This window comes from Amorphotheca resinae (genome assembly GCF_003019875.1).
Source record: "Amorphotheca resinae ATCC 22711 unplaced genomic scaffold M430scaffold_9, whole genome shotgun sequence".
Taxonomy (NCBI): Eukaryota; Fungi; Ascomycota; class Leotiomycetes; order Helotiales; family Amorphothecaceae; genus Amorphotheca; species Amorphotheca resinae.
In genome coordinates this window covers 1,293,572-1,312,271 of record NW_020194479.1, presented here as the reverse complement: position 1 = coordinate 1,312,271, position 18,700 = coordinate 1,293,572, and the positions used below count along the sequence as shown (strand labels likewise).

Genomic DNA, 18,700 nt, shown 5'->3' with positions numbered 1-18,700 from the left:
AGGCTGGGAGTTACCAGGGAGGCGCTCTGTGCGGTGGAGCTGAAACGGGGATGCTGGTTGTTCTGAGGGAAGAAGGCTTCCAGGCCAGCCAAGCCATTCACCGGCTACGGCGAGGCGAAATGTGATGTTGCAGGGACGCGGAGCTTCAAGAGATGGAGCAACGGGAATAGCAACACAGAAGGGGATTGCTTCATGCGCAGAATCCTGCGGATCAGGGGGAGAAGCGATTGGTATTGGTATTCGGGCGATGGGCGATGCGAGAAATAAGAGGAACCTGGCCTGCTCGGTTCGCTGATGTGTTGATGTGCTGATGCTGATGTGCTGATTTGCCCCCTGAATATACTATTTTCTGCGTATCTGTGCATCTTTGCCCGAGGCTCGAACAGTCGGTGAATGCCTCGTCAACCAGGCACCCGTCAGGCACACTTTACAGGACCCTGAACCCGTCAACCTTTGGCGGGGCTGGAGGGGTTAAGTGACGCATCTGCAGCCGCATCCTGAACAGAAAAAAACACCAAGGGAAAAAAGGGAAAAAAAGGGACAAGAAATCATCTCGACCGTACAGGTTTCGCAGAGCAATAAGTTCCCCCCCTTTGCGCCTCTGCTCTTTACTGGCTATTGGCGTACGCCCATTTCTTTGAAACATAACATGAAGGATCATATCCAAAATGCCTGTCGTTAACCCAGAGAAACTGGTCGCGCTACAGCGGAATCCAGAAGGCATTAGAAATGTAGGTCAGACGGAGGGCCAGGTTTGTACCACAGCTAACATCATCTCAAGATCTGCATATTAGCCCACGTTGTAAGTCGCATCCGCCCGCGGTTCCTCTGAGCTTTTACTGATAGAGTAAATAGGATCATGGAAAAACTTCTCTTACAGACGCTCTTATTGCCACCAACGGCATTATCTCCCCGAAGTTGGCTGGAAAGATCAGATATCTGGACTCTCGGCCAGATGAGCAACTGCGGGGGATTACTATGGAATCTTCTGCCATCTCTTTATACTTCTCTATGCTACGGAGGTCTGCGCCTGACGCGACGCCAGAACAGAAGGAATACCTGATCAACCTGATAGACTCACCTGGACACATTGATTTCAGCAGCGAAGTGTCGACTGCTTCGCGGCTTTGTGATGGCGCTGTCGTTCTAGTGGACGCTGTAGAAGGTGTGTGCAGTCAAACTGTGACTGTGCTACGGCAAACATGGGTTGAGCACATGAAACCTTTACTGGTGATCAATAAAATGGACAGGCTGATCACGGAATTAAAAATGACGCCTGGAGAAGCTTACATCCATTTAAGCAAATTGCTAGAGCAAGTCAACGCCGTTCTGGGAAGTTTCTTCCAGGGCGAGAGGATGGAGGAGGACCTGAATTGGCGAGAAAGAGTCGATGAGAGGATTGCTGCCTCTGCAGCCAAAGAGCAGGAGCGAGCAGACAGAGAAGCTGCCAGCGGAACAAACAACGTATCAGTAGACACCGATGCAGTTCCCCACCAATTCGAAGAAAAGGACGACGAGGACCTTTACTTCGCCCCCGAGAAGAACAATGTTATCTTCAGCAGTGCTGTTGATGGATGGGCTTTTACTGTCAGGCAATTCGCCAGCTTGTATGAAAAGAAGTTGGGTATCAAGCGAACAGCAATGGAGAAGGTTCTCTGGGGAGATTTCTACTTAGATCCCAAGACCAAGAAAGTGCTGGCACAGAAACATTTGAAGGGTCGGAATCTCAAACCAATGTTCGTCCAGCTAGTCCTCGACCAGATCTGGGCTGTATATCAAGCAACTACTGGTGGTGACAAGGGAAAGGGGTGCGTGGATCTTCTTTTCATCTTCTGTTCATATAACCAATTCAACCTGGCACATCAAACTCTGACCTGTACCTTTTTAGTGACCCTGCCATGACGGAAAAGATTACCAAGTCATTAAATATCACCTTGCCTCCTCATATCACACGATCTCGAGACCCTCGAGCCATACTCACAACGCTCTTTTCGGCATGGTTGCCTCTATCTACAGCGCTCTTGGTATCCGTTATCGAGTCATTGCCATCCCCGCCAGTCGCTCAACAAGGGCGACTGCCAGGCCTGATTGATAGCTCTCCAGGTGCTACGCACGTTGATGCAAAGCTTCGCGAAGCGATGGTGGAATCAAAAAGCTCTAAAGATGATCCAGTGGTAGTCTATGTTAGCAAGATGGTTTCTGTACCTGAGAGTGAGCTACCAGAGAACAAGCGCCGAGGCGGGACCTTGAGCCCCGAAGAAGCCCGGGAGATGGGCCGTCGGAAGAGGGCTGAGATTGCGAAAGCCCAAGCTCTAGCACAAGGAACAGAGCAGGATTCCCTGAATGGAGTCACTGATGCATTTGGCGGAGCAAGCCTTGAAGAAGTAAATACCGAAGAGGAGGTTCGAGAAGATCCGGAACATCTCATTGGATTTGCAAGAATATACTCGGGAACATTATCCGTTGGCGACTCTATCTATGTTCTTCCGCCAAAATTCACACCGGCAAATCCACACAATCAGCCCGAGCCACATAAGGTTACCGTCACGGCATTGTATCTGCTCATGGGCCGCGGTTTAGAGCCACTGACATCAGTACCTGCTGGTGTTGTCTTTGGCATAGCTGGGCTCGAAGGTCATATTCTCAAGTCAGGAACTCTCTGTAGTCAGCTTGAAGGCGGTATCAATCTTGCCGGGGTCAACATGGGAGCCCAACCCATTGTCCGAGTAGCTCTCGAGCCCGTCAGTCCAGCAGACCTTGACAAGATGATCAACGGACTCAAGTTACTTGTGCAAAGTGACCCTTGTGCCGAGTACGAACAGTTTGAGAGCGGTGAACATGTCCTCCTGACCGCCGGAGAATTGCATCTTGAGCGCTGCTTGACCGATCTCCGCGAACGATTCGCCAGGTGCGAAATCCAGGCCGGTGAGCCCATCGTGCCGTATCGCGAGACCATAGTCAGGGCGGAGGAGATGAAGCCGCCTGCAAACAAAGAACTGGGCAGAGGGACAGTTATTTCTGTCTCCGCATCCAAGCAAGTTAGCATCCGATTGAATGTTCGTCCTCTGCCTACAGAAGTCACGGAGTTCTTAGTAAAGAATTCCCGTGCTATCAAACGACTGTACTCTGATCGGCAAGCCGAACAGAGAAAGAAGGTCGGAGATGGCGAGCAGCGGACGGAGCAAGAGGAGGTCGACGAGGATGAGGTTCTCAACGGTACGAAAGTGCTGTCATTAGAAGAGTTCAAGAAACAGCTTCAGACTACCTTTGAGAGTGTAAAGGGCCAGCGAGACGTGTGGGCCAATGCCGTAGAGCAGATTACTGCTTTCGGGCCACGAAGGACAGGACCAAACCTTCTGATTGATGCTACCAAGGAGGGAATATGTGGACGATTGTACGTTGTTCCTCCTCCCCCTCCACCAGCACGATTGCTAACAACCCCAGTCTCCGTGATGCAGCAACAGAAGAGACCCGGCAAGCAGTTGGTCAAACATTGCAAGCAAGAGACTTTGCGGATAAGATCAGTTACGCATTCCAACTAGCGACTCAGCAAGGGCCACTATGCAACGAGCCGGTCCAAGGCATCGCCGTCTTCCTCGAAGAAGTAACCATCACAGCCGGAACGGACGAAGAATCCTTAGCACGAGATAAATTCGGCCGTCTCACCGGCGAGGTGATCAAGACCGTGCAGCAGGCCATCCGTCAAGGATTCCTAGACTGGAGTCCCCGTCTTCTCCTCGCCATGTACTCCTGCGAAATCCAAGCAAGCAGTAAGCACCCTCCCCTCCCCCCTTTCTCTCTCCCCAACCCCTACAAAACTCGCTAACACCCCCAACAGCCGAAGTCCTCGGGCGCGTCTACGACGTGCTCACGCGTCGCCGGGGCCGCATCCTCTCGGAATCGCTCAAAGAAGGGACGCCGTTCTTCACGATCCTGTCGCTCCTCCCCGTAGCCGAATCCTTCGGCTTCAGCGACGAGATCCGGAAACGCACGTCGGGCGGCGCGTCGCCGCAGCTCATCTTCCAAGGCTATGAGATCCTGGACGAGGATCCCTTCTGGGTGCCGTTCACGGAAGACGACCTTGAGGATCTGGGAGAGCTGGCCGATAGGGAGAATGTGGCGAAGCGATATATGGATAAGGTGAGGGAGAGGAAGGGCTTGATGGTTAGTGGGAAGAAATTGGTGAAGGATGCTGAGAAGCAGAAGACGTTGAAGAGATAGGGTAGTTTGGGGGGGGGGTGGGGGGGTTGCTTGGGGGGTTGTGGATTGTTGTATATATCATACCTTATCTGATACTCCGAAGATACGACGAAAGCTTTGCTCGTACCTAGGGAGACTGATATTTGATCTCGAAAAAAAACGAGTACGTCGTACAGTAGCAGGATGTGAAAGAAGTCAGAATATCATCAACCTCCTGCCCCTTTCCATCACAAGCGAGCCCCTCGTTATGTTGATCATGGAATATATCCAACTGGGTACGTAAGGTACTCAGATGGTTAGTGGGGTTTTGAACCAAGTATGAGATTAGTATCCGTGTTGGAAGGGCATGGGAAATATTAGGTCTGGGGGTGGGGAGAGGTGGAGGGGGAGATGGATAGGGGAGCGGTTGGTTTGAGAGTGCAGCAAGTGGGTATTTGTGAGTTTGGAGCAACTGACGTGTTTCACAAAGCATATTGACCATGCTCTGCTTCAACTTGCTCGCGTTATGAAATGAGAGGAAGGAAGCACAGCTTTGAATAAAAGGGATTCGCTAGTTAAAAGGTATCATCAGAGGCTTTTAAGAGTTTTCATTCATGCTAATACACCATGCAAAGCCGATGCTGCAGAGAAACTCCTATATCCCAGTTCCTTAATGCAAGATTTACTCGTCGTCTTCCTCGTCAGCCTCCAAGGTGGTCATCGCGATACCTGCACATATTGTTAATTTTTCCTTCTTTTTTTCGTTTTTTCAGAAATGTTGCTCGACTTACGGTCCAAATCCCGCTGTCCGCTCTGTGTGATACGTCGACCTCCCTTGTCCTCATCCTGCTCGAGAACACCGATCTTCTCAAGAGCCTGCATGACCTTGCGGTCAACGCTGCCGCTGGCATCGACGTGGTGCGATGGGCGGGAGCCACGGTTCTTGGTTGAGCCGTGGACCTTTCGGAGACGGCCAACACCGACGGTCTTGCGGAGGTAGACGTGACGGGCGATGGATGCGGCACGGACGTAGAACCAGTCAATTGATTGAGGTGGGAGCTCCTTTCCGGCACCAGTCTTGACAGTGTCAACCCAACCTAGGAGAGGAGGCTGGTTAGCAATGCTCTGAAAATTGAGAGGAGTGGGGAGAGAGGGGGGAGAGCGCAATCATACCAGGAATAGGAAGCTTTCCCTGCCTCTTCAAGAAAGCAGCGTATGCCTCGATGAACTTTTGCGCCTGAACACCCGTCGAATCAGCATTATTCCGTCAGCAGAGGTCTTTGCGACCCCCTCACGCCTGCTCCATTGTTCGAGAGAGATTGAAGGTTTGCGCGATTTGGACAGTCGGGCCGTCGATCCTCTGAATCTCAGCTGCCGGGTGCATCAATACTCACATCAACATCGCGAACGGAGACTCCACCGGCCATTTTTGCGGTAGATTGTTTGTTCGTGGGAGGGATGGTTGTCGAGGGTTGTCGAGGGTTGGGTTGGATGCTCAAAAGTTCGCGAAGTCAAATTTTGGGAATTCTTTCTGTGGGTTTGGTGAAGCGAGACGCTAACCCCCGGCCGAGTGACCTTGCCCCATCTGGATTCTGATCACGTGATAAAGATACCCTCAGGTGCTCAGGGCATTGACAGAGGGGTGCTACCTTACCTAGGTAGGAGGTGCTCAAACACAAATAACTTTTGCCCACCAGCGTGTATCGTGTGTAGCATTGATCTCGATTACATCATTGAGACCATTGCCCTGCTGAACCTCCATCTGTTTCGGCTACAACGGCGACAAGGGACGGAGGTAATGAGAATGGTTCATAATGGTCAATTGTACGAGCAATGTTTCTCCATCCTTTGAAAGGCTTGGTAAGGTAACTAACTATTCCTGTTGCTAGATATAGTATGTATCTTGGTCTCTACCTAAGGTACCTATCTATACCTTAGCTGTTGGTCCCTTTCCTACCTATTGCCCCGCACGTGATGGAGGGGTTGTTAGAGTCACGTGTGAAGTAGCTACTTGATCAGCTTCCAAAGCCACAACAACGAGGGGTTCGAAGCAGGGCGAAGGGCGTCTCAGGATCGACCTCATCCATTGGAGAAGAAGCAGTGGCAATGACTTCACCTCAACCACCAAGATCTGGACCGTTTGGCGGGACCGAAGAGTAGTGATGGGGCGACGATGATGCGAGATGTCAACAATGATAATTGTCCAGGCGACGTCATGGGCGGTGAGGCGAGTAGCGCACAGAGAGGGGCCCGCCCCGTGTGGAAATGGAAATGGAAGCTGGGAGAATATGCATGGCGATGCCGCTTCAAGACGAGAGCTGGAGATGGGAATAAATCGTAGAAAATAATATAAAATTAAAAATAAACTCGAGAACGCAGAGTACACATCCAGCATTTCCCAGAATCACCCAGGAAGCGCCCGACGTGCCGCGTGTGTTCCAGTGGTTTCCAGCTTGCTCTCCATCATTTTCATTGTCGAGCTTCGACCAGCTTCTTCCGCCTTCTAGTCAGGCTCGACACGAAATCCCACCACCCCATAAAATCACAGCCCTCTCGCATCCCACATCCTTCCTCTTCTTTCTTCTCCCAAGACATTTTCTCCATCCTCCCCCCATCCCTCAATCCTCTACACAGATATCCGCATCACATACACACAACAAAGAATCATCACACTCCTACCTCGTCCTTAATTCACAATCACCATGGCACCCGCCGTTGGTAAGTTTCCCCTCAACCCCACGCCATCTCCGCACGCCGGGTCTGACAGCTCTATAGGAATTGATTTGGGTACCACGTACTCCTGCGTGGGTATCTTCAGAGATGACCGCATTGAGATCATTGCCAACGACCAGGGTAACCGAACCACACCCTCCTTCGTTGCCTTCACCGATACCGAGCGTCTCATCGGAGATGCCGCCAAGAACCAGGTCGCCATGAACCCGGCCAACACTGTCTTCGACGCCAAGCGACTCATCGGTCGCAAGTTCGCCGACCCTGAGGTCCAGGCCGACATGAAGCACTTCCCCTTCAAGGTCGTCGACCGTGCTGGCAAGCCAGTCGTCGAGGTCGAGTTCAAGGGCGAGAAGAAGCAATTCACCCCCGAGGAAATCTCCTCCATGGTCTTGGTCAAGATGCGTGAGACCGCCGAGTCATACCTTGGTGGAACTGTCAACAACGCCGTTGTCACTGTCCCCGCATACTTCACCGACTCCCAGCGTCAAGCTACCAAGGACGCCGGTCTGATTGCCGGTCTCAACGTCCTCCGAATCATCAACGAGCCCACCGCCGCTGCTATTGCATACGGTCTCGACAAGAAGGTCGAGGGTGAGCGTAACGTTCTCATCTTCGATCTTGGTGGTGGAACCTTCGATGTCTCCCTCTTGACCATTGAGGAGGGTATCTTCGAAGTCAAGTCTACTGCTGGTGACACTCACTTGGGAGGTGAGGACTTCGACAACCGTCTCGTCAACCACTTCGTAAACGAATTCAAACGCAAATTTAAAAAAGGTGAGAGTCCCCCAAGTTCAATTCGCTATCCCCTGAGTTTAAATTATTATCAAATTTTGAATATCTGAACACAAAATACTAATTCAACTTTTACAGACTTGTCCACCAACGCCCGTGCCCTCCGTCGTCTCCGCACTGCTTGCGAGCGTGCTAAGCGTACTCTCTCTTCCTCCGCCCAGACCTCCATTGAGATCGACTCTCTCTACGAGGGTATCGACTTCTACACCTCCATCACCCGTGCTCGATTCGAGGAGCTCTGCCAGGACCTCTTCCGATCTACCACCCAACCCGTCGACAGAGTCCTTGCTGACGCCAAGATCGACAAGTCAAACGTTCACGAGATTGTCCTCGTCGGAGGTTCCACTCGTATCCCCAGAATCCAAAAGCTCATCACCGACTACTTCAACGGCAAGGAGCCCAACAAGTCCATCAACCCTGATGAGGCTGTTGCCTACGGTGCTGCCGTCCAGGCTGCCATTCTCTCTGGTGACACCTCCTCCAAGTCTACCAACGAGATCCTCCTTCTCGATGTTGCGCCACTGTCTCTCGGTATCGAGACTGCTGGTGGCCAGATGACCAAGCTCATCCCCCGAAACACCACCATCCCTACCAAGAAGTCAGAGGTCTTCTCCACCTTCTCTGACAACCAGCCCGGTGTGCTCATTCAAGTCTTCGAGGGTGAGCGTCAACGCACCAAGGACAACAACCTGCTGGGCAAGTTCGAGCTCACTGGTATCCCACCTGCGCCCCGTGGTGTTCCTCAGATTGAGGTCACCTTCGATGTTGATGCCAACGGTATCATGAACGTCTCTGCTCTCGAGAAGGGCACTGGAAAGTCCAACAAGATTGTCATCACCAACGACAAGGGCCGTCTCTCCAAGGAGGAGATCGAGCGTATGCTGGCTGAGGCCGAGAAGTACAAGGCTGAGGATGAGGCCGAGGCTGGACGTATCAGCGCCAAGAACGGCCTTGAGTCTTACGCATACTCCCTGAGAAACACTCTCTCCGACTCCAAGGTCGATGAGAAGCTTGAGCCTGCCGACAAGGAGGCATTGAAGGCCGAGATTGACAAGACTGTTGCTTGGTTGGATGAGAGCCAACAGGCAACCAAGGAAGAGTATGAGGAGCACCAGAAGGAGTTGGAGGCTGTCGCCAACCCCATCATGATGAAGTTCTACGGTGCCGGTGGCGAGGGTGCTGGTATGCCCGGTGGAATGCCCGGTGGACCAGGCGGCTTCCCAGGTGCTGGCGGAGCGGGTGCTACCCAAGATGATGGCCCAACTGTTGAGGAGGTCGACTAAACTGCTTCTCACGAATCTCTTTGGTTGGTTTCTTGCATTTGATGGCATCTTCCCCTGTGGGGGAGCGTTGACAGCTGGTGTCAGGCGGGGCTTTCTCTCATACTCTTGTGGTTAGACTTGCTTGCGGTTTGCGTTTCCTTTTTAATGCGACGACGATACACTGGGAAGGCTGGTGTTTTCTCATCCGGCACTGCATGATGTACTACAGGCGCCTTTATAAAAAAGTCAATAAACTTGGTAAAATTAAAATCTCTGTTCCCAACTGAATGTGATGCTGTGATATTCCACTTTGTCCATTCCCAAATGCAGGATGAAGATCCCTGAAGATCCCATATAGATCCCAATTTTTGGTGCCGTTGATAAGTTAAGATCGCCTAACGAGTCTCGAACCCCAAAACTATAAATAAGTGCGTCCCTAGATAACGCCCGCTTTCAGAAAAACTTTTAAACCGTATAAAATATTTAAACAAAACCAGCACAGATATCTGCCAACCATGGCTGCTGAATCCTCCCAACATGTGTCGAAATGTGCTTACTCGGAACGGGCAAAGAAAACCACCCACCCGTTATCGACGTATCTCCTGCGGCTCATGACCATCAAGCAGTCGAATCTCTGTCTCAGCGCCGACGTCTCAACGACCAGCCAGCTCCTCCACCTCGCCGAGACGGTAGGGCCGTCCATCGTGGTGCTCAAGACACACTATGATCTGATCAGCAACTGGGACTACCACCCGACGACAGGCACGGGCGCCAAGCTGGCCCGGCTCGCGCGCAAACACGGCTTCCTGATCTTCGAGGACCGCAAGTTCGGCGACATAGGCCACACGGTGCAGGCGCAGTACACCGAGGGCACCGCACGGATCATCGAATGGTCGCACATCACCAACGTCAACATGATCCCGGGCAAAGCAGTCGTCGACACCATGGCCGAGGCCGCCGCCCGCTGGAGAGAACGCAAGCGCTACGAAGTCAAGACGGACATCTCAGCGGGCTCGCCGCTCGCCGAGAGCCCCGTCTCGGAAGAGAATGAGAATGCGGGCGCGACGACGTCGTCGTCCCTCTCGCCAGACGACGTGGAACAGCGGGAAGGCTGCGCGCGCGACGGCCGCAAAGCAAGCATCGTCTCCATCACGACGGTGTCGCAGCACTTCGAGCCCGTGAACTCGCCGCGGGCCTGGGGCGAGACGTCGGGAGAAGAAGAAGGAGAAATATTCGCGGGGATCGAAGAGGCGCCGCTGGAAAGGGGGCTCTTGATCCTGGCGCAGATGTCCAGCAAGGGGAACTTCATGACGCGGGAGTACACGGATGCGTGTGTGCGGAGCGCGCGCGAGCACCGCGACTATGTCATGGGCTTCATCTCGCAGGAGACGCTGAACTCCGAGCCCGAGGATCAGTTCGTCAGCATGACGCCCGGCTGCCAGCTGCCGCCCGAGACGGAGGACGAGGATGCGGAGATCCAAGGCGACGGACAGGGGCAGCAGTACAACACCCCGCGGAAACTGGTTGGGCTGCTAGGCAACGATGTGATTATCGTCGGCCGAGGCATCATCCAGGCGGCGAACCCGGTGACGGAGGCGGAGAGGTACAGGAAGGCGGGCTGGCTGGCGTACGAGGAAAGAATCCGTTCTTCTTCATAGATGGGAGAGAGAGCGCGGGGGGGGAGCTTTTTGGGAGTATATGGGTTTTTTGGGATGGGAATTCACAAAAGAAAAAAAGAGCGTGTGCGGTAAAAGGTTGGAAATATCATATCGGCGAAAAGGCCAAGATACCCAGAGGGGAGGGAGGGTTAAGATTGCATGCGTTTTTTATTGCTGGGTGATGAAAAATGCATACTTTTTATCCAAGACTCCTTCCTGACTCCTGTGATTCATTCCGTAAGGAACACCAGGCCAAACAAAAAAGACACCTGATCTGGCTCTTGCATACCCCTATCCTAGCATACCCCTATTCTACCTACAGTATATTGGCCCCCCCCTCATACCGCAGACTTCCCAATGCAGGCACAATCCTTCAATCCACATATCCCGAGCAAACAAATGCATAGAACACCACCTTATGTTACCTAAACCCCATTCCAAGAACAACGACACGACAACAACCCCCTGTCTTTCCCACCCAACAAATCCCTCCCATCCCCATTTTACCTACTAACGCACACATATATATATATATATATCATCAGTACATCATAACAAATTACCACTTCCATCACTTATATCCTGTTTCTACCAACAGTAGGTCGGATAATCATTTACTTAAGTAAGTAATCGTTAGGATGAATCAATCGCACGGGGAAGAATAAAGGGAGGAGGAAATGTCGATTCTGGACCGGTAAGGAACTTTGATGAATAAGGAGGTTGAGATCGAGAATTAGCTAACTAGCTAGCTAGTCCATTTTCACTTGCCCAGTGAATCAATCAACCTCCTTGCTGTGAGAGGGGTACCAGACAGAGACTGTGCGTGTGCATTTAGATAGAAGTCGCGGGTTCTGGAAATCAATATGTTTTTCAGTGATCGAGATTTGCGCAATAAATTAGAATAGAGCATATAATATTATCAGGAGCTCGCGAGGAATAGATATATACATCTGCTAAACATCGATCGTACAAAGGAGTTGGTTGGGTATAATAATACATAGACAGACACATTGAGCTAGCTATCTTCCCTACTGCTCCGTAGATAGGATCTTCTTCAATACCCCTATCTCTTTCTCCCACGCCTCGATTTTGCCTTGGCTGACAGCTAGCTTATCCAATAGGTACTGCACTCTCGGCCAGACTTCTCGGGGCTGGCTCGGTAGACTGCCGAGTGCGTTCAGTTCTGTTTCGTACTTGTCGATGCTCTTGGTCTCGATCTTGGTTAGCTCTGTGAGGATTGCTAGATCAAGCCTGGACTTTAACACGCGGTCTTCGGTTAACAGCTTGAAGGCAGCTTGATAGACTGGCCTCCCAGCTTTGATACTCATTGGCCGTCCCTTGTAGTTATTGATGGTGATGAGTTCAGCTGCAGACAAGGCTTCTAAGACTGCCTCCCCGTTGGAAGCTGTTGGGGTGAGGGAAGAAGCAAATGTATTGGAAAGAAGGACCTCGTTGTATCGGAGACTCTCTTTCTCAGCGAGCGATTTGATAAGGAACCAAGCTTGCTCAGTAGACCACTTGAGATCTGCTTTGTCGATGGCGAGCAGATACATCTTGAGAATTTCGGATGCACTCTGATCTATGATCTCCACTACTGCACGCCTGGGGGGCTGGCCTGTCTTGAGCCTTCGCGCAAAGAATTCAAGGTCCGTGAGTCGTCCTCCAAGGACCTGGATACATTCGTCCAGCTGCTCCAAATCTCGGCGACGTTGGCTGGTTGTCAGTTTATCCTTGTTGCCTGAATCAGGAATGTCGGTGTCTGGATCCAAATGGCTGATTACAAACTTCCTTGCGACCTCAGGGGTGATATCCCCAAGTGAGATTTGGCGGAAGACCCTGTCTGGTAGAGCCTTGCTCAAAGACTTGGAGTAAGAGATGTCGTTGGTGAGGAATATCACGTGGGCGATATTTGAAGTTGTTAACCCAGCAGCCCACTCGCCAATCTTATCATATACGACACCGCTCTCCTCGTTCTTGTGCAAGAAATTGTCGATGACCACCACAGGCCGACATTCTGGGTGAGCTTCGAGCCAATCATCATCACTCAACTGGCTGTCTTTGTCATCTTTCTTGCGATGTTGAAGCGCTACCTGCTTCAGGGCCGTTGAAGTATTTTGCCAGATCTTGGCGAGTTGTTTATCGAGCGTCTCCGAGAAGCCTGACTTGACGCCAATTGTACCTTGAACAGCCAGATCGATCATGCTGCTGATGGAATTCATCCAAGAGAACACTGGGTAATATCCAACAGCTGCAGCCGCAGCCTTGATAGTAGAAGCATCGCCTCTCGCTTCTTGTATCGGCTTACAGTCAATAAGCAATGTATTTGGCCTGCCCTTCAATGCTTGATCAATGACAAGCTCTTTCTTCCCTGATCCACGAGGTCCCTGCACTATTATAAAAGTCTCGGTCGTTTCGATCAACCAGGTTTGTAGCTGTTCGATGATAGATCTTCTGTCGTCCCAGATCGCAGAGAAATTGACTGCTTCTGATTTGCCAAGGCGAAGGGAGAGCAAATCTGTTGCTTGGCTCTTGAACCATTTGTAGACTTTATTGTTACTGATATTGAATGAGCGGTCTATATGAGTCTTGATGAAGAAGGTTCTGATAGGATCGAAAACCGCTACAGTGAACGTAGCGAGCAGCGCTGCCACGGCCGGAATGACAACTCTCGGATGATTGACAATCCAGTCTCTGATCCAATGTGATTTCGTTTTCGGTTCGTAAGAAAGACGTAGCACTGTGCCAGCCTTTCCACCCCCAGCTTCTTCTGATACTTTGAGACCATGTAAGCAGTTCTTGGCCCTGATGGCATGCTTCATTCGGGTGAAGTCCAGATATGCATATTTGGGTAAGACTTTCGAGTCCGCAGGTTGAGAGGTGATTTCGGCAAGCTTCCCATATTTTCGGAACAAAGAATAAAGTGTTTCTTGAGACAGTTCAGCTGCTTCAAGGCCTGGGCTTGGAGGAACAAACTCGACCTTGATTCGAGTGCTAGGGAATCGATACAAGTCCTCGAGCCAGGGCTTGCCAACAACTAAATTAGTCCTAATTCTTTGAAACGGCGAGAACCATGGCTTTATGGGATTTTCTTCCAGATATCGAGAGACAAGGCCTATCATTGTTAAATCTATCTTTAAGATGGATTTCCAGCATACCTTCTATTTCTTTTGCTGAAATTCCATCGGGATGAGAAAATTTGACAAATGCACCCCTTAAGAATATGAGCACATGTTGCGTTAGATTGGAATGGCCCTACCCGTCTTTAAACCGCGGCAATATTTCCGTGACCTTTATAGGGACGCTTGAAGGGAGGGCGCGTTTGACCAAAGTGAGAGGGTGATATGAGGAGAGCTTTTGATTGTTGAACCTCCATAAAAGCTCTGGCAGACTTCGATCGTTATGCCATGGTAATCGAAGGAGCCAATTCTTAACTAGAGGAAAGAGGTCTATGCAGCTGATTAGATCTTGACATAGAGACATAGAGCACACTAGACATACTTTCAAAAAAGAGAATGCCTTCATTTGGACCTGCAGATATATGTCCACTTTTGCCTTCTCCAGTTTCCGTGCTCGCCCTGAAGTAGGTCAGCAAACGCTATCTCTGAATGGCCTCCCAAGGGTTGACTACCTCCTCACTCCTCGCCATATGCCAGCACTCTCAACCTTTATAGCCCTTGGACCTGTCTTTGGACTATTTCCAGCATTGTAAAAGTCTCGAGTCTGCAACCTTGGAGGCCTTAAACCAGGCACACTCGTAGGATTGAACAAGACGCGTCTGGTGCTCTGCATCGTCGCGAATTTTTCGAGTTGTTTTGAATGACCAAGTCTCCACTACATATCGTACTTCATAACAAAAGATCAGTATCTAAAGCGGACCAGAAGTGAGCGCAAATTGCGGCGAGATCAACGCATAAATAGTCCCAGCTTCGCGAAACCAACTGAGGTCATAAGGCTGAGAGATGAAGGTAATTCAAGCCCCACCCAGATCACGTGTTTCGAGGACCCCTGCACGAAATTCCGGAGCGACATCTCTCAATGCAAGTCTCAGCCTTACCACCACAACCCGCCCCTTTCACATCCAGATACGTTTGCAATGGGTTGGCTTTGGTCTAGTCCTTCAGAGGCCGCGCCCTCTTCAGCCCAAGAAAATACCACATCCTCTCCACAATCCGCGGCCGCGCCCCCAGCCGCGCCAGACCACCAGACCTCTTCGAAACCCTTGACCAGAGAAGAGCTCGCAGAGAAAGAACTGCAATCCTTCCTCCAAGAAATCGAAGCAGACACTCGACCGAGCAGTACAAAGTACAATCGAGTTCCACGGCAACCACCGTCTCCAAACAGCAGTCCCAATGACGAGCCTCTGTCCGAACAGCTGCTCCCCAGAACCATGAGCTGTAGAGAGGCCTTCGATGCGGCGTTCTATTGCAATTCGCTGGGTGGGCAGTTCAATAATCTATATCGCTATGGTACGGTGAGGTCGTGTTCAGAAAATTGGAGTGATTTCTGGTTCTGTATGCGTACCAGAACTCTGGGGGATAAGGAGAAGGAGGAGGCGATCAAGGCGAGATATAGGGAGAAGGAGAAGAGGAGATACGGGAGGGATGAGATTGGAAAAAGCAGCGAGGATGTGTGGAAGAGTCGGGAGAAGAAGATGGAGTGGGGAGAAGCATTTAATACCCCCTTTCCAGACTTGCCCGCGAATGACGAAGAATGGAACCGGATGGAGAGGGAGAGGAGGGCGAGGGTGCAAGGCGGCACAATTTCATGAGTTTTTGTTATTGATGTATAAATAGTAATAGTCTGGGCATGGCGATCAGAGGCGTCCAGACACTGGGCCTTGTTAAAAAATCAGGTTAACTTGAAGCATCTAGATACGATTCCCAATATATACGAATCCACTCCTCCGTGTAAACCCGCCCCGAATTGTTCCACCAGCGCAATGCAAATCGACCCAGCGCCATTCCCATCCTCGTAAATTGCGTAGAGCATAGCCATCCCAGAGCTTCCGTCGGTACAATAACGGACCATTTTGGCACCTTGCCGCGATCCCTAATACGCCAGGCGCCGTCCATCATCTGCTGAATTTGAAAAGCCGTTCCATCCAATGCCTAGTACACGTTTCCAACGCCATCATATTAAATTACATTCACTGCGGTCTCTGCATTCCCATACCATTTGGCATCCCGCCGTGTTGAGCCGCCATCATCTGTTGCTGCTGCTGCATTCTCGAGACGCTCATCTGCTGCACTTGTGCTGTAGCAGTTTGTTGACATCGACGTCTGAAATCCATATGAACGTCTTCGGGTATCCCACTAGGGTATTGAGCGTGGAGTTGGGGGATTTGTTGCTGATAGATTTGTTGTGCTCTGCTCTGAACCGCCTTCCGCACCATCAATTGCTGCTGCGCTTGTGGGTTCATCTGTTGTGGATACTGCTGCCCTGCCCCTTGAGCCACCTGGGCATTATGTTGCTGCTGTTGCTGTTGAAGTTGTTGCATGCGTTGCATCTGCTGAAGTTGTTGCATCTGGTGCATCTGCTGCATGTTTTGCATTCCTGGACTATTGTTGAAATTCATGTTCGGCGGCATGCCTCCCGCCCGCTGCATCGCAGCAATTTGCGCCTGGTAGTTTTGGGCAAGCTGGGTATTGTTCATCTGGTTTGCTTGATGCTGCAAGATCTGTTGTGCGTGCATCATTTGCTGTTGACTCATTGGCTGGCCATTCATACTACCAATAGCCTGTGCAGCTTGCTGTTGACGAAGGCGTTGTTGAATGATCGCTTGCTGCTGCTGCTGCTGAAATTGCTGCTGTTGAGCCGGGGTCATATTCATTTGCTGGCCGTTATTCACCATCATCTGCGGCACGTGAGGGACTTGCCCCATTGGTCCCTGGAGCGGGCTGACTTGGCTCATCCTGGGGGTCTGGCTCATTTGTCTATTCAGTGGTGTAGACTGGAGATTTGGTGTGGCACTCGGCATGCGGGGCGTGCCAGCATGGCTCTGTTGACTTCTCTGTGTGGTCATATTATGAGCCGTCGGGCCTCCCATCTGAGGATGATTCTGATGAACAGCGGATCCTGGACGTGGAGGGCTACCACCCATACTCGATGTGGAATGTTGCATCTGGATATTTCCCATACCATTGTTCACAATGGGAGAAGAATGGCTCTGTGGAGTGCCATTTCGAACAATTGGGGAAGACATCTGACCTTGAGACACTTGCTGGTGGAATCGCTGAGGCTGGCCTTGAATTCCGTTCGCGATGATATTGTTCTGTTGTGGATGAGCATGAGCATGTTGACCTTGAGCCTGGGATTGGGCTCCTGGTAAGTTTGGTTGCGGCTGTTGTCCAGCCGCAGCCGCAGACAATACTCGCCGGTGAGCTTCTTGCTGTCGTCGAGTCGCTTCTTGTTGGATTGCCTGCTGGCGCATCCTCTCCGCATCTCGCTTCTCGGATTCTTGCCGGAGCCTCTCTCTCTCGCGGTCTTGCATATTCTTTCTGTCTATCTCCGCCTGTCTCGCTTTCTCCGCCTTTTTATTCTCTTCGTGTTGGATTCTGATGTTTTCGAGCGTCTTGAATCTTTCAAATCGTGGCTCGAAAGAAGCACCTCCAGCTTGCCCATCACCATCTGCCGGATTGGCTCCGCCTTGAGCACCTGTCGTGCTCGAAGAAAGTCTCTCGTCCAGACATAGCATGTATCGTTCCTGTGATACCGCCAACGCCTCATCTGCCGCCATCTCAGCAACAGTTCGCTTTCGAGTCTTTGGAGATGGAGGTTTCTCCGAGTGCATCGGATGAGCAAGAGATTCCAAAAGCATAGCAGATTCCGCAGCACTGCTTACTGGGTCGAGTACTAATGGTGCAGTAATAGCTAATGTTATCTGTGACTCTACAGCATGCACATTGCTGGCATCGAGTTCCGTTTTTGACCTCTTCTGTCTTTTTGCTGGTGGGGCCATGCTTGTTTGTAGCGTGGGTGAAGCAGTTGTGCTTGGAGTTAATGGCACAGTCGCAGACAGTGATCCATTGGTCTCTTGACGAGGCTCGACTCGGCCATCTGCGGTACCGGGTCGAGCCTCGGAGGCTTTGATGGCCATATCAGCATAGTTACTGATAGGAGTTGGGTGAAGAACAATCGTAGAAACTTTGGGTTTCTTTGGTAGATTTCCAGAATTGCTTCGTTGGCCGTCAGCAGGAGCTGCCGGGGCAGGCATGTTCTCCTTGTCTTTTTGCTCGGAACTCTTAGAGCTCCCATTGCCCTTTAAATCCTGGAGATTCTCCTTGGGGAAAGGCACATATGGGGAAGGCGTAAGATGCTGATTGTAGTTATGAACAGAAAAAGGCACAGCCTTTTGTGTCCCGGTATTTACTCGATTCGAATCCTGTGGCGAGGTAGTAGATTTATGGTCGTATACCTGAACGATCATGCATCCTTCGTAGAACGGAATGTTTGATACAGTAAAGAATTCCATTAGGTCATGAGGTATAGTTCGTAGCCTCATGTGTTCGATCAAAGTTCGCATAGGAGACTTGTATGAGAAACTGCCCTCCTGCTGGTCGAAACGAAAGTGGGTTGCATGTAGGTGAACAATCAGAGATGGGGGGGAGCCTCTATATCTCTTGAGGATGTATTCATCACTCTTGACTAAGGAGAGTTAGCATGCTTGAGCCTGAGTGATCCAGTCTACCACATACTGTACGGTTGAGGCTCGGCGACTTGAGAAACAGCCAGCTCTCCACCCAAACTGGCAGATCTAAGACCCACGCTGCTGTTTCTCTGTCCTCTGCCCAGTAATTGTCCTGGAGCATCCCGTCTCGTTCGATTGGCAGATCGCGCGCCCGCGTTGCTGTTCCCAACTCCATTGCTTGTAGCAGAATTGGGAGGGTATTTTGATCCGGAGGGAAGTCTGCTTGCTGAGAGGGACGGCGAAGGGGTGGAGGTCGAGGAATTTATGCCATTTGTTTGGATTCCGGGGGGCATGGGGCGCTTGACTTTGCTCGAGAGCGTTTGAGCTGCTGTCGCCGAAGGCGCCATCTTTTGAACTCTGCACAGCGCAGGCCGGAGCACGTATGGAGC

General features: G+C 51.1%; 8 protein-coding genes across 8 annotated transcripts; 4 read left to right on the top strand and 4 right to left on the bottom strand.

Annotated features, from left to right (window-relative positions):
- The first annotated feature begins 564 nt into the window (after positions 1-564).
- Positions 565-4,236, top strand: M430DRAFT_143912 (hypothetical protein). The gene is made up of 6 exons (XM_024862855.1): positions 565-731; positions 782-802; positions 856-1,808; positions 1,889-3,394; positions 3,445-3,770; positions 3,839-4,236. The coding sequence occupies exons 1-6, from the start codon at positions 669-671 to the stop codon at positions 4,219-4,221; spliced, it is 3,252 nt and encodes a 1,083-aa protein (XP_024719178.1). The 5' UTR covers positions 565-668; the 3' UTR covers positions 4,222-4,236.
- Positions 4,237-4,861: 625 nt separating this feature from the next.
- M430DRAFT_143909 (hypothetical protein) lies at positions 4,862-5,657 on the bottom strand (the record flags this gene model as incomplete). Its single annotated transcript, XM_024862854.1, has 4 exons — positions 5,574-5,657; positions 5,353-5,416; positions 4,971-5,276; positions 4,862-4,908 (listed from the first exon to the last, which is right to left on the bottom strand). Exons 1-4 carry the CDS (start codon positions 5,604-5,606, stop codon positions 4,862-4,864), a joined length of 450 nt encoding a protein of 149 aa, XP_024719177.1. The 5' UTR covers positions 5,607-5,657.
- Positions 5,658-6,102: 445 nt separating this feature from the next.
- On the bottom strand, positions 6,103-6,728 carry M430DRAFT_266005 (hypothetical protein). The gene has a single exon (XM_024865425.1). The coding sequence runs from the start codon at positions 6,572-6,574 to the stop codon at positions 6,137-6,139; it is 438 nt and encodes a 145-aa protein (XP_024719176.1). The 5' UTR covers positions 6,575-6,728; the 3' UTR covers positions 6,103-6,136.
- Positions 6,729-6,881: 153 nt separating this feature from the next.
- On the top strand, positions 6,882-9,082 carry M430DRAFT_68316 (hypothetical protein; the record flags this gene model as incomplete). The annotated part of the gene is made up of 3 exons (XM_024869341.1): positions 6,882-6,897; positions 6,955-7,686; positions 7,783-9,082. The coding sequence occupies 3 exons, from the start codon at positions 6,882-6,884 to the stop codon at positions 8,985-8,987; spliced, it is 1,953 nt and encodes a 650-aa protein (XP_024719175.1). The 3' UTR covers positions 8,988-9,082.
- A 348-nt stretch (positions 9,083-9,430) lies between these two features.
- On the top strand, positions 9,431-10,989 carry M430DRAFT_143903 (hypothetical protein). The gene has a single exon (XM_024862853.1). The coding sequence runs from the start codon at positions 9,482-9,484 to the stop codon at positions 10,622-10,624; it is 1,143 nt and encodes a 380-aa protein (XP_024719174.1). The 5' UTR covers positions 9,431-9,481; the 3' UTR covers positions 10,625-10,989.
- Positions 10,990-11,652: 663 nt separating this feature from the next.
- M430DRAFT_43986 (hypothetical protein) lies at positions 11,653-14,553 on the bottom strand (the record flags this gene model as incomplete). The annotated part of the gene is made up of 5 exons (XM_024867660.1): positions 14,253-14,553; positions 14,123-14,199; positions 13,881-14,070; positions 13,780-13,835; positions 11,653-13,736 (listed from the first exon to the last, which is right to left on the bottom strand). The coding sequence occupies exons 1-5, from the start codon at positions 14,411-14,413 to the stop codon at positions 11,653-11,655; spliced, it is 2,568 nt and encodes an 855-aa protein (XP_024719173.1). The 5' UTR covers positions 14,414-14,553.
- A 127-nt stretch (positions 14,554-14,680) lies between these two features.
- Positions 14,681-15,530, top strand: M430DRAFT_36304 (hypothetical protein). Its single transcript, XM_024866904.1, has one exon. It carries the CDS (start codon positions 14,718-14,720, stop codon positions 15,390-15,392), a length of 675 nt encoding a protein of 224 aa, XP_024719172.1. The 5' UTR covers positions 14,681-14,717; the 3' UTR covers positions 15,393-15,530.
- Positions 15,531-15,770: 240 nt separating this feature from the next.
- On the bottom strand, positions 15,771-18,658 carry M430DRAFT_21091 (hypothetical protein; the record flags this gene model as incomplete). The annotated part of the gene is made up of 2 exons (XM_024864438.1): positions 15,771-18,268; positions 18,319-18,658. The coding sequence occupies 2 exons, from the start codon at positions 18,656-18,658 to the stop codon at positions 15,771-15,773; spliced, it is 2,838 nt and encodes a 945-aa protein (XP_024719171.1).
- Between the last annotated feature and the right edge of the window lie 42 nt (positions 18,659-18,700).

Bases quoted from the DNA above. Each gene is read 5' to 3' on its own strand.
- M430DRAFT_143912 (XM_024862855.1), top strand. From the start codon at position 669: ATGCCTGTCGTTAACCCAGAGAAACTGGTCGCGCTACAGCGGAATCCA. The intron at 732-781 runs GTAGGTCAGACG...CATCATCTCAAG, and splicing joins ATCCAGAAGGCATTAGAAAT to ATCTGCATATTAGCCCACGT. The intron at 3,395-3,444 runs GTACGTTGTTCC...TAACAACCCCAG, and splicing joins GAGGGAATATGTGGACGATT to TCTCCGTGATGCAGCAACAG.
- M430DRAFT_266005 (XM_024865425.1), bottom strand. From the start codon at position 6,574: ATGCTGGATGTGTACTCTGCGTTCTCGAGTTTATTTTTAATTTTATAT.
- M430DRAFT_143903 (XM_024862853.1), top strand. From the start codon at position 9,482: ATGGCTGCTGAATCCTCCCAACATGTGTCGAAATGTGCTTACTCGGAA.
- M430DRAFT_36304 (XM_024866904.1), top strand. From the start codon at position 14,718: ATGGGTTGGCTTTGGTCTAGTCCTTCAGAGGCCGCGCCCTCTTCAGCC.